At 36.4% G+C, this 14,256-nt stretch overlaps 1 protein-coding gene across 1 annotated transcript in view; it reads right to left on the reverse strand.

Annotated features, from left to right (window-relative positions):
* The window catches only part of Necab1 (N-terminal EF-hand calcium binding protein 1), a 148,195-nt gene that overhangs the window by 116,552 nt on the left and 17,387 nt on the right, over nt 1-14,256 (reverse strand). Inside the window, exon 3 of the mRNA XM_042673110.1 lies at nt 4,877-4,985. Coding sequence (XP_042529044.1) covers nt 4,877-4,985 — 109 coding nt within the window. The remainder of the gene's footprint in view (nt 1-4,876; nt 4,986-14,256) is intronic.

The raw sequence follows: 14,256 nt of genomic DNA on the forward strand, positions 1-14,256 counted from the left end.
AACAAATAATAAATGAGTAAAATGAAAGAGAAAAACCAGTAGTTAAAATTTTACAAGAAATAATCTACCTAATTTTGATATTTGAAATATTTCCATAGTATTACAATGTAGATACTAGCTAGAATTACTCTTCTGAATAAAATTGACTTCTCACGGTCAAGTAAATATCTTAAGAATATTATTCATATGATAATTTATGAAATTGAAAATATGAAAATTTACTAGCAAGATAAGTTTTGAAAACATATTAGCAAAGGGATAGTAGGATAAAAACAAGGAAGGGAAGGGGTAACAATGATCGACAAGTAGTATACTCATTGCCTTAGTCATGTAACTGTAACCCCTCTGTACAGCATCTTTCCAATAAAATAAAAAAATCAAAATTTTAGCGAAGTATGTCCTAATTATTTTTCTTCTTTCTTTCCTTCCTTCCTTCCTTCTTCCCTCCCTGTCTCCCTCCCTCCCTCCCGTCCCTTCCTTCTTTCTTTTCTTTCTTTCTTTCTTTCTTTCTTTCTTTCTTTCTTTCTTTCTTTCTTCCTTCCTTCCTTCCTTCCTTCCTTCCTTCCTTCCTTCCTTCCTTCCTTCCTTTCTTTCTTTCTTTCTTCCTTTCTTTCTTTCTTTCTTTCTTTCTTTCTTTCTTTCTTTCTTTCTTTCCTTCTTTCTTTCTTTCTTTCCTTCTTTCTTTCTTTCCTTCTTCAAAGTGTTTAGGTCATGTGGCAAATGTAGCAAATATCCAAACTGTGTGTGGTGGTATATACTTGTAATCCTAACGTTTGAGAGGAAGAAGCAAAAGGTTTATGAATTTGATGCCAGTCTAGGCTATATGTGAAACTCTGTCCCAAATGCAAACATATAAACAAACAAAAATATGGCAATTATACTGTTTGTAGTGAAGATATTGGTTTCCACTAATGGCAGGAATGAACTAAGAAAATCTTAGAATGTGTGTGTGTGTGTGTGTGTGTGTGTGTGTGTGTGTGTGTGTGATTGTAATGGGGCTTGAACTCAGGGCCAGCATGCTATCCCTTAGCTTCTTAGCTCAAGGATAGTGCTCTACCACTTGACCTACACATCTACTTTCAGATTTTCTCTTGTTAATTTGAGATAAACTCTCATAGACTTTTCTGGAGGGCTGGTTTTGAACTATAATCCACAGATCTTAGCCTCCCGAGTATCTACTATTACAGACATGAGCCATTGGCACAGAGTAGAATGTATACTTCTGTAAAGGGCAAAACCTTACTCAAATACAATCCAAAAAATTCAGTAAATTAAGCAGATGCTGACTTAATGGTCTCTGAGGTAGAGTTAAACCAGAGACATCAGAGGGGTAGCAACCAGGTAGCCACGAGGGCCTCAGCAGTAGATGTTCATGGACTCTGACTCTCCAAGTTCTCATGAACAGAGAGACAGAGAAACTGCTGGTTCCTTTAAATTATACATGAATCAGATTATTTAAGCTTGTATGTGCACTCAGTTAAACTGGAGTGGCTGGGGATATACAGCAGTGGCAGGATTTGAAAAGAGATTATACGTTCATAGAAGGTACTTGGCAAGAGAGAAATGATTGGCACACATTGTACAACAACAAAAAATAATTAGAACTTGGGTCACACAAAGATGAAAGTTACACTTGCTCAAAATGAAACTCTGAAATTCTTATGCCAAAGTTTGAATTACTCTTTATAAAAGATTGAAGCAGGCCAATGGCATTCTCTTCAAAAGAAAGAAAAATAATTCATGGATATAACTCAGAAGTCTCCAACTAATATACTTTAATTCCAAATTAAGCTGCACATCCTTTATCAGAACCCATATATTGTTGTTACTAATAGATAAAAGTAACTAATGGTAATGATTATTCCTTTGGAGTTATTATATAAAAAATTACATATACACTAGCTAATTTTACCATCAAGTAATCCAAACTGATAAATATGTAACAAAAGGGATAAAATACCAAAATCAGGTGCATAAGATCTTTTTTTCTCATTAACATTTATATGTATAGAAAAATCTTCATAATAACAAATCCTAAAATTATGATTTTTCAATAAATGTTCTGAACAATGATATGGTTAAACCTTTTCACTGAATTAAAGAGGGAAGAAATAATCAGCATGGAGTATCAGCATCCCAACATCTAATACCTGATTCACAAAGAATCTAAGCTATCCTTTCTCATAAGGGTAGAGTATAACTTCCTTTCTTTCACCATGAACATTCTTTTTCAGTAGCAATGTAAAGATTCAACTAAAATCCCCTGTAGTCTTCCTCCATTTTTACTCCTTAAAAACTTGTCCATTGGCAGACCACAATGACTTATAAAAGTGTTGCCCTATGGCTCAAGTTCTTTACTAGTTTTTCTTGGTGTACAAGATAAAGTTGAGGTATTTCTGTAGTCACAGAATATCAGTTCCTTCTGACACAGCACATTGATTGCTCTCTACAACCATCTCCTTTCCCCGAGCCTTATGGTTAGCATGTCGGCCATCAGAAAGTAACTGTCACTTTTTTTCTCACCTTGTACTTCCAGGCTTTTCTCTGATTGGAATATTATTCTTTCTCCACTTTCCCCATCTCCTCCTTCTTTTCACCTAAACAATTTCTACTTTTCCAGGATGAATCGGCTCCCATGCACATTCCCTGAGCCTAACAAACTGAGCTTTTCTCATACTATGACTCAGAAGCTGAGTCATAATATGATATATTGGAATGGTCAGTCAGTGAGTCTATTTCTACACTAAACCATAAAGCTGTTCCTGTGTGCCTTGAATGCCTACTAAAGATATGCTACAGTAGATTTGTTCAACTGAATGGAAAACTTCCAAGTCAGTTATTCATTAATACTATTTCTGATATAATTTCTGAAAATATTCAAGACATTTACCACAGAATTTAGTAATCAACTAAACTTAGCAAAGAAACTTACTACTTTAAAGATATGCAGACACTTGAGTAATGTGGATTAAATTTTTAAATTTTTTATCTTAATAGTTTGCCTCAAGAAAATGTCTGTTTGTATATATAGTTCAAGAGCATTTTCTCAGCATGCTGGCTCCCTGTCTGGAACCATCTCAACACATTGCCTAAAGCAAGATAGGGGTTGTTCAAGCAGTAGACACATTTGATGGGTCTCGAGGCACAGCTAAAACAGGGTTGTATTTTTTACATCAGAATTTTATAATCACCACTATCCCAAATAATAAGATTTGGTTAAATTACCCAAAAATAAGTATCACATTTCTGTTATTTTCTACCCTAAAGTCCTCATTAGTTTATACTATTAAGCAGAGTGAGATTACAAAGAGCATCTTCGTAAATGCTATGTTTGCAAAAGAAAGGATTATGTAGCAAAATAAATTTATCAATAGATAACTACATACATCCACTATTCAGAGATAATGTTATATCCCACAATTCCTGCCTTTCTCAGGTGACACTGCTTGGAATTCAACATACCTAAATTGTCCAGATGTTTACTCTAAATTCATCTCAGTTTACTGCCACAAATCCATGGTATAAAGCCTTTTGAACATTTAATAGTTTAACAAGATGAATATCAGGAAGCTGAAACATGTTTTGAATGGAGAAAAACTGTTAAGAGGGATATGGATAAATGGAAAAAGGAATGGTAGGTGAATAAAATCATACTACTCAAGGTATGTATGCAAAAATGGAAATGAGAAATTATGTGACCGGTGGAGAACAAGTAAGTGGAAAATGTGACTGCACAAAATTTTAAAAATTAAAAATTACATTAAGATGGCCGGGAAGGTGGCTCAGTGGTGGAGTGCTTGCCTTGCATGCATGAGGCCCTGGGTTCAATTCCACAACACCACATAAACAGAGAAAGCCGGAAGTGGCGCTGTGGCTCAAGTGGTAGAGCACTTGCCTTGAGCTGAAGAACTGAGGGACAGCACCCAGGCCCAGAGTTCAGGCCCCATGACTGACAGGGAAAAAATGCATTAAGATAAGAATATGAGATTTTATCTTTCTTGTTATTTTTAATGTACTTATAATGTACTATGTGGTTTTTTTTGTTTCTTTTGTATGTTTTCCCCCCATGGTACAACCCCAGGTGTCACTGTATCTGATTCCAGTGTCCTGCATCTTGTATATACATTTTTCTAATTTGGGGAGGGGAAGGGAAATATCAAAATGCTGAAATAAGGATACAGGATGACCCATTGTAACAACGAGATATACAAGACACTATGTTGAAAATGAACTTTACAACTTTGCCGAGGCAGGGAGGAAGGGGGAATGAGGAGTTTGGGAGGTGGGGAGGAAAAGGATGATAGGGGAAAACAAAGGAGGAGATGACAATGCTCGGTAGGAAATGGACTCATTACCTTGCTCATGTAACTGTAAACCCTCCATACTGTATCTTTACAATAAAAATATATATGTATTTAAAGAATTTTTAAAGAATAGCTTAGCTCAATTTTTTTGGGGGGGGGTCAAGGGGCTTGAACTCTGGACCTAAGTGCTGTCCTTCAGTTCTATCAGCTCAAGACAAGTTCTCTACCACTTGAGCCACAGCACCACTTCTGCTTAGGTCAAATTTTAAACAAAGAAAACTCAGATGATGAAGTAAAACAGGATTCTACTTGCTTAGTAATGATATGATTAGGATGATTTATTATCTCTATTTTACATTCTCCAAAAGGGCACAATCTAAAACAACTTTATGAGAGCTCTCTGAAGGTCAGCTGGTTTCAATTTTTAAAGAAGGCATAACTCAAAATTCAGTACAGGTTAGCATTTTTATACAATTTACTCTCTACATCTTTGCCCTACCTCTCCACACATATGGACTCCTTCACACTCCCTACTTCATTTACAGTCTAGTCATAAAATAGAAGTTCCTTACTTAGTATTATGTGTATCAATGGTGTGGAAGAGTTCATGTAATTCTTCTCCACTGAGTACTCCATCTGCAAAATATGCTTTGAATTCTTCAAAGGATAATTTTCCATCATCTGAAATAATACAAACAGAAGATAAATAAGTCATTTCAACCTTGTATATTGTTCTCTTTTGATTTTTTTAAAACACAACCCAATTGCTCATGCTTGTTTATTTATCTACATAATACAATGAGTTCAAAAAGAAAGAAAAGTTCAAGGTGCTAATTATGATTATAATAACAACAAAATTATAGTAATAGAATGTCAATGTATTCAGTCTGGTGAAATATAAATCTATATGGTTTGAATGTTTATGTCTAGCCTACTACCTTGATAAACATCTATCATTTTCTAGAAGATTGCATGATCAATACTAAAAATGGGCATAAGAGGAGAGAGAAGTATGCTTTTATCTTTGCAGAAGCTGTTGTTAGTTATCGTAGGTATGCTGTTTAAATAATGAATAAGCCATAGAATTGGAAGTGTGACTCAAGTGGCAGAGAGCTTATCTAGCAAGCATAAAACCCTGAGTTCAAACCCCAGTACTGTCATATAGAAAGAGAGGAAGAGAGGAAAACAGAGAGGGGGGGAGGGAGGAGAGGAAGAAGAGAAGGGGTATGTTAAAGAGAGAAAAAGAGGCAGGAAAGAAAAGAGGGGTAGGGAGGGAGGAAAGAAGGAAGGAGGAAGAAAAAAAGGGAGAAAGGAAGGAAGGAAGGAAGGAAGGAAGGAAGGAAGAAAGGAAGGAAGGAAGGAAAGAAGAAAGGAAGGAAAGCAGGCAGGCAGGAGAAAGGACTTACAGTGCAAGCACTGAGTTTTAAAGAATTCCAGGCTACCTCAGTATACACAGTGCAACTTCGTCTCAAACAAAAGGAGGAAGGGGAAGAGAAAGGGGAAAAAATTAGAAAGGAAGGAAGACAGTAAGGAAGGAAAGAGAGAGATAAAGAAAGGAAAAGAAAAGAAAAGAAAAACAGAAACCAGCATACTATTTCCAGTCCCACCACTGGGTTGTTTGGTGAATGAAGTATGTACACACTGATGGTGTCTTCTTATTGGTGAACATATTATGGTTCTTGTATGAGCTGAACAAGGCTATAGCACTATACTAGAATCCTGGGATATTTTGAACAGGTCAAGCCTCTGTAACACTGCTTTATAATTTGGGTAAGTAAGTGATGTTAAGTAATAATATGCATCCTAGCAAGTAAAAGCATTGACAAGCAAATGCATTGGCTATATTTTTTAACCTTGTTGAAAAAATATAAAAGGGAAAGGAAACATTGAATTACAGCTCTAATTGGAAGGGTACAATTGTATGCTTTGAAAAACTGTTTTGCACCACATGCAGGACTCCTGAAAGGCTTCCACATTTTTAAACAATTGCAAAGAGTTCCTTTTGAATCTAGCACCATAATGTTAAGTAGAAATGTCAACAGAAAAAGAGAGGGGGAAAAGCCTCTTATATATGTTTCCCTATTAATAAAGCAATTATATTGTCATTAATATTCTTAATTTCAACTTAAAATGTCCTGCTATAGTTTCTTTTCAAATGGACCAATACTGTGAAACCTGGGTTTATACTGACTTGGCTCACAGAACAAATACTGTGAGGCCTGATTTCCAGAGTGATAAATTCTAACTTTCAGAACCAATGGACATTATTTTCAACTTTTCAAGAAGAATTACATGCTTAGTCTGAGTTTGTCATAAGCATGTTTAGTCTTTCTCTGCTTTAATTATTCTGGTTTTATTTTTCAAATTTCATTAATGTTTTGGGATTGAGGCAGCAGGGTGCTGTGATCAGGAACACAGATTTTTTTCTAGTGCTCTTTCTTGCATATTTTATTGCATTTTAAAGATGTTATTTGTTATTAGATATTGTATTCATATAGCTAAAGAGGCAAAACAATGTAAAAACATATTGAGAATCTTGCTCTTTCTTCTCTTCTCTATTACAGAAGTGGTATATTCAATTTAAAAATTCATCAGACTGTTACTTCTTTATGAAAATGAAGTTTTATTTCTCTTCATTTCTATCATAAAAGCAGTAACCTATATACACCACTCTATTTTGAAAATAGTCATTCTTTAAAATAGACACTGTTCAGTCTTTATTTTGAAGAATTAGACACCAGCAGAGAAAACTGAAAGGCGTATTACATTTCCCAATCTTTTTGTATATTTTTTGGAGACATGTCTCACTCAGTAGGCCAGGCTAGCATTAAACTCCAGATCTTCTTGCCTTTGATTCCTGCATGACGTGACTATAGGTATGAAAAACTATGCTCAGGTTCCCTTTTTGTTTGGTGATACTGAAGTTTGAACTCAGGTCCTTGCAGTTGTTACGCAGGTGCTCTGCCACTTGTGCCATGACTTCAGTCCTTTTTGTTCTAAATATTTTTCAAGTATTGTCTTGCATCCTGAGTTGGCAGCCAGGATCACTATATGCCTATGCCTTCTGTATAGCTGGGATGACAGGTGTGTACCTGGTTTTTTTTTCATTTATTGAAATGAGATCTTGCTGTTTTTACTTAAACTTGGCTTCAAACTGCAATCTTGTAGATTACCTTCCATGTAGCTGGGAATATAGGTATGAGTCACAGGGCCTGGGGTTGGCCTTCCTGTTTTTGATATTTGCCACCTTTACCTCTTTCCATTTTTTCACTTACTAGTCCATTTTACTTATTTGCCTATTATCGTAAGCAGTTGTACAACAAAGCAATTGATAATGAATACAATGCATGACCATACTTTCAACATTCTCACCCAATCGTTGTTACTATTTTTGTCCAAATTTATTACAGTGAGGAACTATAGTCTTCATGAAGTTAAAACATAAGTTTATCATTACATTAGCGCATTCATTCTTTTATCAAATATTTATTAAGATTCTACCATGTACCAAACACCATTCCTGTGCTAAAAATATAAGTAGACAAACACTTATGGGACTTACAATTCTGATGGGGGATTTAGACAATGAACAATTACAGTTTATGAGAAGGCGGATTCTCGAGATCGTTTTAAAAGGAAAGGTCTGAAACGTAAATGCATGGGGAAAGTTTCCCAGAAGAAATGGCCTGCAGGTGAGACAATGAGCAATAGGGGCTCACAAAGATAAGAGTATTCCAGGCAGAGAAAACACAAACCACAAGGCTGGAGGTCAAGAATGGAAACTGCAAAAGCAAAACCAGTATGAAAGAGCATGCATTTGTAGAGAAGGAGAAATCAGAGTGTTATATGTACCTAACTCAACATGATGGATAGCCTTAAAAATCATGGTATAAATATGCAACAGCTAGAGCTCTCAGAATTTCACTATCAATGGTGACTTTAACCTAGATTTTGTTTGCTTGTTTGTTTTGTGGGTTTTTGTTTTTTTGTTTTTGTTTCTGTCAGTTGTGGGGCTTGAACTCTGGGCCTGGGTGCCAGCTCTGAGCTCTTTAGGTCAAGGCTAGCACTCTACCACTTGAGCCACAGTGCCAATTCTGGTTTTCTGGTGGATAATTGGAGATAAGAGTCTCATAGACTTTCTTGACCAGACTGGCTTTGAACCACAATCCTCAGATCTCAGCCTCCTGAGTATCTAGGATTACAGGCATGAGCCACTGGCACCTGGCTCAACCTAGCTTTTATAAGCACTGAAAATGATTATGCTTCCAAAACACTAGCTTTTTCTTTCTTAGTATTTCTGAAATCTTTAAATAATGTACTTTATCAAGATCAAAACACAACAGCATGATTATTGACAATGATATCAGAATACCTGTATGGTATAAATAAAAGAAAATTTTTATAAGCTTTGTCCACAAAGGATAGGCTTTATATATGCATGTATATTTTAGAGGTAAAAATCTTAAAAATAAGCCGGGTGCCGGTGGCTCACGCCTGTAATCCTAGCTACTCAGGAGGCTTGAGATCTGAGGATCACGGTTCAAAGCTAGCCTGGGCAGGAAAGTCCGTGAAACTCTTATCTCCAATAAACCACCAGAAAACCGGAAGTGGCGCTGTGGCTCAAGTGGTAGAGCACTCGCCTTGAGCTGAAGGGCGCAGGGACAGTGCCCAAGCCCAGAGTTCAAGCCCCATGACGGACAAAAAAAAAAAAGAAAGAAAAAAAATCTTAAAAATAGCAACTTTGTTTCTAAAAGGAAATTGTAAATTCTGAGAAAGCATCCTTAATATTAATCATCTAATAAATTTCATAGAATAAAGACTTGCTATAAAATTTTTATATCACCTTGTATAAGTCAGTAATATCACTGTGTATCAACTTTGTGTGTGTGTGTGTGTGTGTGTGTGTGTGTGTGTGTGTGTGTGCAAGTGCATGCACATGCACCAGTCCTGGGGTTTGAACTCAGAGCCTGGGCCCTACCCCGAGATCTGGTGGGTCTTTGCCTAAGGCCAGTGTTCTACTCCTCAAACCATAGCTTCACTTCTAGTTTTTTTGGTGGTTAATTGGAAATAAGAGTTTCATAGACTTATCTTCCCAGGCCGGCTTTGAACTACAATCCTCAGATCTCAGCTTCCTGAATAGTTAGAATTAACAGCCTGAGCTACCAGCACCCAAATCACATCAACTTCCTTTACACTAAACGAAAGCTCCTTCTTGTTCTGATCTAATCAAATATTTGCCTTAAAATATCTTAGTATACATAAATAAAATAAAAATCTCTTCTAACTTCAACTATGTGAGAATCTCAGACATTGTTATTCCTCTACTTAGAACAATGAAACATTGGCCAAACTAAAAATGAGTGACTTTTCCTTAAAGACAGAAGAGATTGATGCCATGGGCCAAACCAATAAGCAAAACTCTAGGGGCATAGGAGAACCCAGAAGAGAAGCTATTGGAGTCATAACCTGGTGGAAAAAATTAGATGCCAGTGTTCCCAAATGACTGGAGGCTGAGCGTGGACTAGTGTGAAATGGGCCTGCAGTTTGGAAAGCTTCAATTCGTTGGTGAGTTTTACCACCAGGAGCTCACCAAATTTTTATGCCAGAGTTGTAGGTCTTGTAGGTGAGGAGAACGTTGACCATGAAATATGTAAGGTGATCTCCATAGCCAAAGTGCTCAGCAGAGCAAAAACTTTTACCAGCATTCTTTGCCCCAAAGGAAGGACATTGCTGCCACTGCAGTTCCCATTAGTTTTCCAGTCTCAACTAAGAGTGGCGACAGGTAAGAAGCACTTGACAAGGTGACAGGCTAAGGATAGTGGTCCAATGAAGACTGATATTTAATGATAAGAGTCTGGAACTTACTACTCCAGAGCAGAAAGCACATGCATTATGTGTGAGACTCAGCTTCTGTTTGAGGAACAGTAATTTAGAGGAGCTTAAAGTCAACAAAGTGTTCAAAACATAACAGAGGGATCAAAAGCCTCTGTCACAACCACAGAAAATATTCAGCACAACCTAATTGCTAGAAAGATTGATATAAATCCTCCCAGTAGACTATTTATCTCCATCCCTGGGACCTGATGCATAAGACACAGCATATCAAAACATAAAGAAAAGCACAATGACCAAACAAAAATCAGAACCAGATTCAGATATGACACAGGTACTGGACTTTCTGAACCATAGTTTAAAATAACTCAAATTAATATGCTAAAGGTATTAATACAAAAGGTAGGCAATATGTGAAGAAAAGGTGGGTAATACAAACAGACAAATGAAAACTAAGAAATTCTTCAAAATTCTTCAAAATCTGAATTAGGGAAGGGAAGAGGAATAACAATGGTAAGACATAGGACAAAGGGCAAACCAATACAACAGTGATACTCACAAGACAATATGTTAGATATGAGCTTTATAACTGGGGGGGGGGGGAGCAGGGAAGGTAATGGGGGAAGGAAACGTGGGAGAAAAATGAGGGAGAGGGTCATAATGTTTGACAAGAAATGTGCCCAATACTTTCCATATGAAACTGTAACTCCTCTGTACATCATCTTGACAATAAAATTAAATTAAAAAAAAAGAAATGAATTCCTTCATTAGGTTCATCAGTGGACTTGACACAGCTAAGGAAAGAATCAAGGAGGGAGAGAGATGGTCAATAGAAATGGCAGTATCATCCCTCCTCTGTAACAATTGTAAGATACATTTTATGAGCATTTAAAATGATTAGCCTCACAAAATATTGGTATTTTAAAACTGTAATGCTTAGCAAAAAGAAAAATAAATTGGAAAAAAAGAACAAAACAGAACCAAATTTCCAAGGACTTTAGAAAAATTCAAAAGACATTATTTACATATAATTACAATGTTAGGAGAAGAAAAAGCAAATGTACCAAAGAAATATTTGAAGTTATAGTGGCCATTCTGCAAAATGTCAGAACTCGCACTCCTCAAAATTGTTAAAATTATCAAAGTCAAGGAAAGCAATAATCTGCCTCAACCAAAAGAAACTTAAGGTACATGACTATTAAATGTAATATAGTATTTTGGATAGGGGTCCTGGAACGTGAAAACAACAATAGGTAGGAACTAAGATAATACTTTTTCCAGAAGAGTCTTATTTAAAAATTATCTCTTGTTTACAATAATGCCTTAACAGCATTCACTAATTATAACAAATGTGCTACTGAGATTTAAGATGTAAATAATAGAGAAAAATGGGTATTTGTTCTATGAGATGCTTCTATCCAATATATTGGCCTATTGTATTAGATTGCAAAGAATTTTTACTCCAAATTTTATTGACTACAGTCATTTCAATACTTTCAGGAAGTAGGTAAGTCTTATTCACTTCAGGAGGAAAAGAAAACTGTAATACAATAAAGTAAAGTGACTCAGATAAAGTCCCTGACAGCACTTATCCTGGGACAAATTCCCAGAAGCTAGTCATTAAGGTACTTTCCGTTTAAAATCTAAGCTTCCAGCTGTCAGGTAGAAAACTAAATAACTCTGTCATTAGATGGAGGCTCTTTTCTGCCTTGCCACCAGACATTTAGATCATCTATCAGGAAGCTTATTTGTTGCATAAAAATATTTTCAGCATTTAGACTTGAGCTGAGGATATATATTACATAATACATATCACATATATATGTATTAAGAGGCTGCCTTTATCCTGAGGAAATAAATGTCTATTAGTTTTCATAACTGGAAAGGATATACTGCTAATTTACTCTGTGGAAAAAAACTTTTATGTCACTTCTCTGGAGAATTGACAATGGCATTTTATGCAAAATTATAAGAGAAGCAACAAAAAAATATCATGTTACTCAAAGTCTTGTAGAATAGCAGATAAAACATTTATGAGAGGAGCACAGTTATTTGTAGAAGATGTACATTCAAAATTAGGAGCATAAAGCATGCTGGGTTTGAAGGCAAATTTCACTGTGAAAGTGTTAGATTTAGAGAAAGTCCATAGTTGATAGGCGTTCATTTCCCTCCTCCTCCACGCCTCCATGACTAGTAGATAAACACTGTTTTTTCTGAGTAGTCTGTCTTCCAGAAGAATACCTGTCAGTTCTGGCAGATCAAGAATCTATTCCTTCTTTTTTAAATATGTTTTTATTGTAAAAACACTGTATAGCAGGGTTACAGTTACACGAACAAGGCAATGAGTACATTTCCTGTTCCTTCCTCAAGAGAAAATAATGATTCATGTAGGATATCATCTGCTTTCGTTCTCTAAGTGTTCTAAAGACAACAGTAAGCATGCCATCCTGCTTGGGGTGTGTGTATAGAGGTGGTGGTGTGAATCCTAGTCTGAAAATTAAGTTTATTCCATTTCCCAGTTATTTCCTCATGTGTGGACATGTGACTATTTGTTCAATTACAGAAAACCTTGAGATTTTGGTAAAATTACCATAAAAAGAGCTCTCTTATGAGCTACTAGTAGCTCACATTCCAGGAGCTCTTTCTATTCCTGGGGAAAAAGCCTATCTATAAAACAAACCAGCCCAAACTGAGGTGAACAGGTAAGTATAGGAAGAAGAAAAAGAGAGAGACTTCTGAACACCTAGATATAGGTAAGAGGTCTTAAGTAATGCCAATTCTGAACTATTTCAATGACAAAAGACAGCAAATTCCCAGTTTTATTTAAATTAATTGCATTTATTTATTTATTTATTTATTCATTCATTCATTCATTGCCAGTATCAGGTTTGAACTCAGGGGCTGATTTTTATCTACTTGTTTGATGTCTGCTTGCACATTTGCCTGGCACTCTACTAGCATTTTTGCTGTGTTTTAAAAATAATTAATATAATTTATTTTTAAGGTGTTGTACAGAAGGACAATCGACTCATAAGTCAAGTAATGAATACATTTTTTTGGGGGGCAATGTCACCCTTCCTTTGCTTTCCTGCAGTTTCTCCCTCCCGTCCCTGCATAATTGCAGTCTTTTCCACACAGTGGCCAGTGAGCACCATGACTTCATTTGAACACCCTTCCCCCCTCCATTTCTGTGCCCTTTCGCTCCTCCTCAAAAGACAGAAAAAAAAAAACCTCAAAGCAAAAACAAAGAAACAACAACAACAAATAAGCCCATGTTTCCATTTCCTGGAATGTCTTCTAATAAGTAGCATTTTAAATGTTCAGAGTAGTTATGCCTTTGAATTGCTCCCATCAGACTATACTCCTTTAGTTTCATTGTTTGTGTGTGAATGCCTACAGTCCTGTGTAAATTATTATGCCCAGGTGTATTTTAGATCTAGCTTCTACACATTGAGAGAAAACATGCACAGATTTGTCTCTCTGAGCTTGGCTTACCTCACTTAACATGATTTGTACTAGGTCCATCCATTTCCTTCAGATGGGATAATCTTATTCTTTGTAATGGATGAGTAAAATTCAATTTTTTTTGTCAGTCGTGGGGCCTGACCTCTGTCCTGGGTGCAAGTCTCTGAGCTCATCAGCTCAAGGCTAGCGCTCTATCACCTGAACTACAGTGCTACTTCTGGCCTTTTCTGCTTATGTGGTGCTGATGAATCAAACCCAGGGCTCATGCATGCAAGGCAAGCACTCTACCACTGAGCCACCTTCCCAGCCCTAAAATTCAATTTTTTATTTGCCATATTTTTTGAATCCACTCTACTGTAAGCTATCTGGGCTGTTTCTATAACTTGACTATTGTGAATAGTGCAGCAATGAACATAGATGTGTGAGTGTCTTGCAATGTTCTGGGAAGATGCCCAGGAGTAATATGGCTGGGTCATAGGGAAGTTCTATGTTGAGTTTGTGAGGAACCTCTAAACCACCATCTAGAGTGGTTATACCAGTTTACATTCTCCAACAGTGCAATAGGGTTCCTTTGCCCTCACTTCCCCACAAGTATTTGTTGTTACTTGAATTCATGATGTTGGCCAATCTAACTGGGATGAGATGGAATCTCAAA

Source organism: Dipodomys spectabilis, unplaced genomic scaffold, assembly GCF_019054845.1.
Source record: "Dipodomys spectabilis isolate Male_0828 unplaced genomic scaffold, ASM1905484v1 ptg000783l, whole genome shotgun sequence".
Taxonomy (NCBI): domain Eukaryota; kingdom Metazoa; phylum Chordata; class Mammalia; order Rodentia; family Heteromyidae; genus Dipodomys; species Dipodomys spectabilis.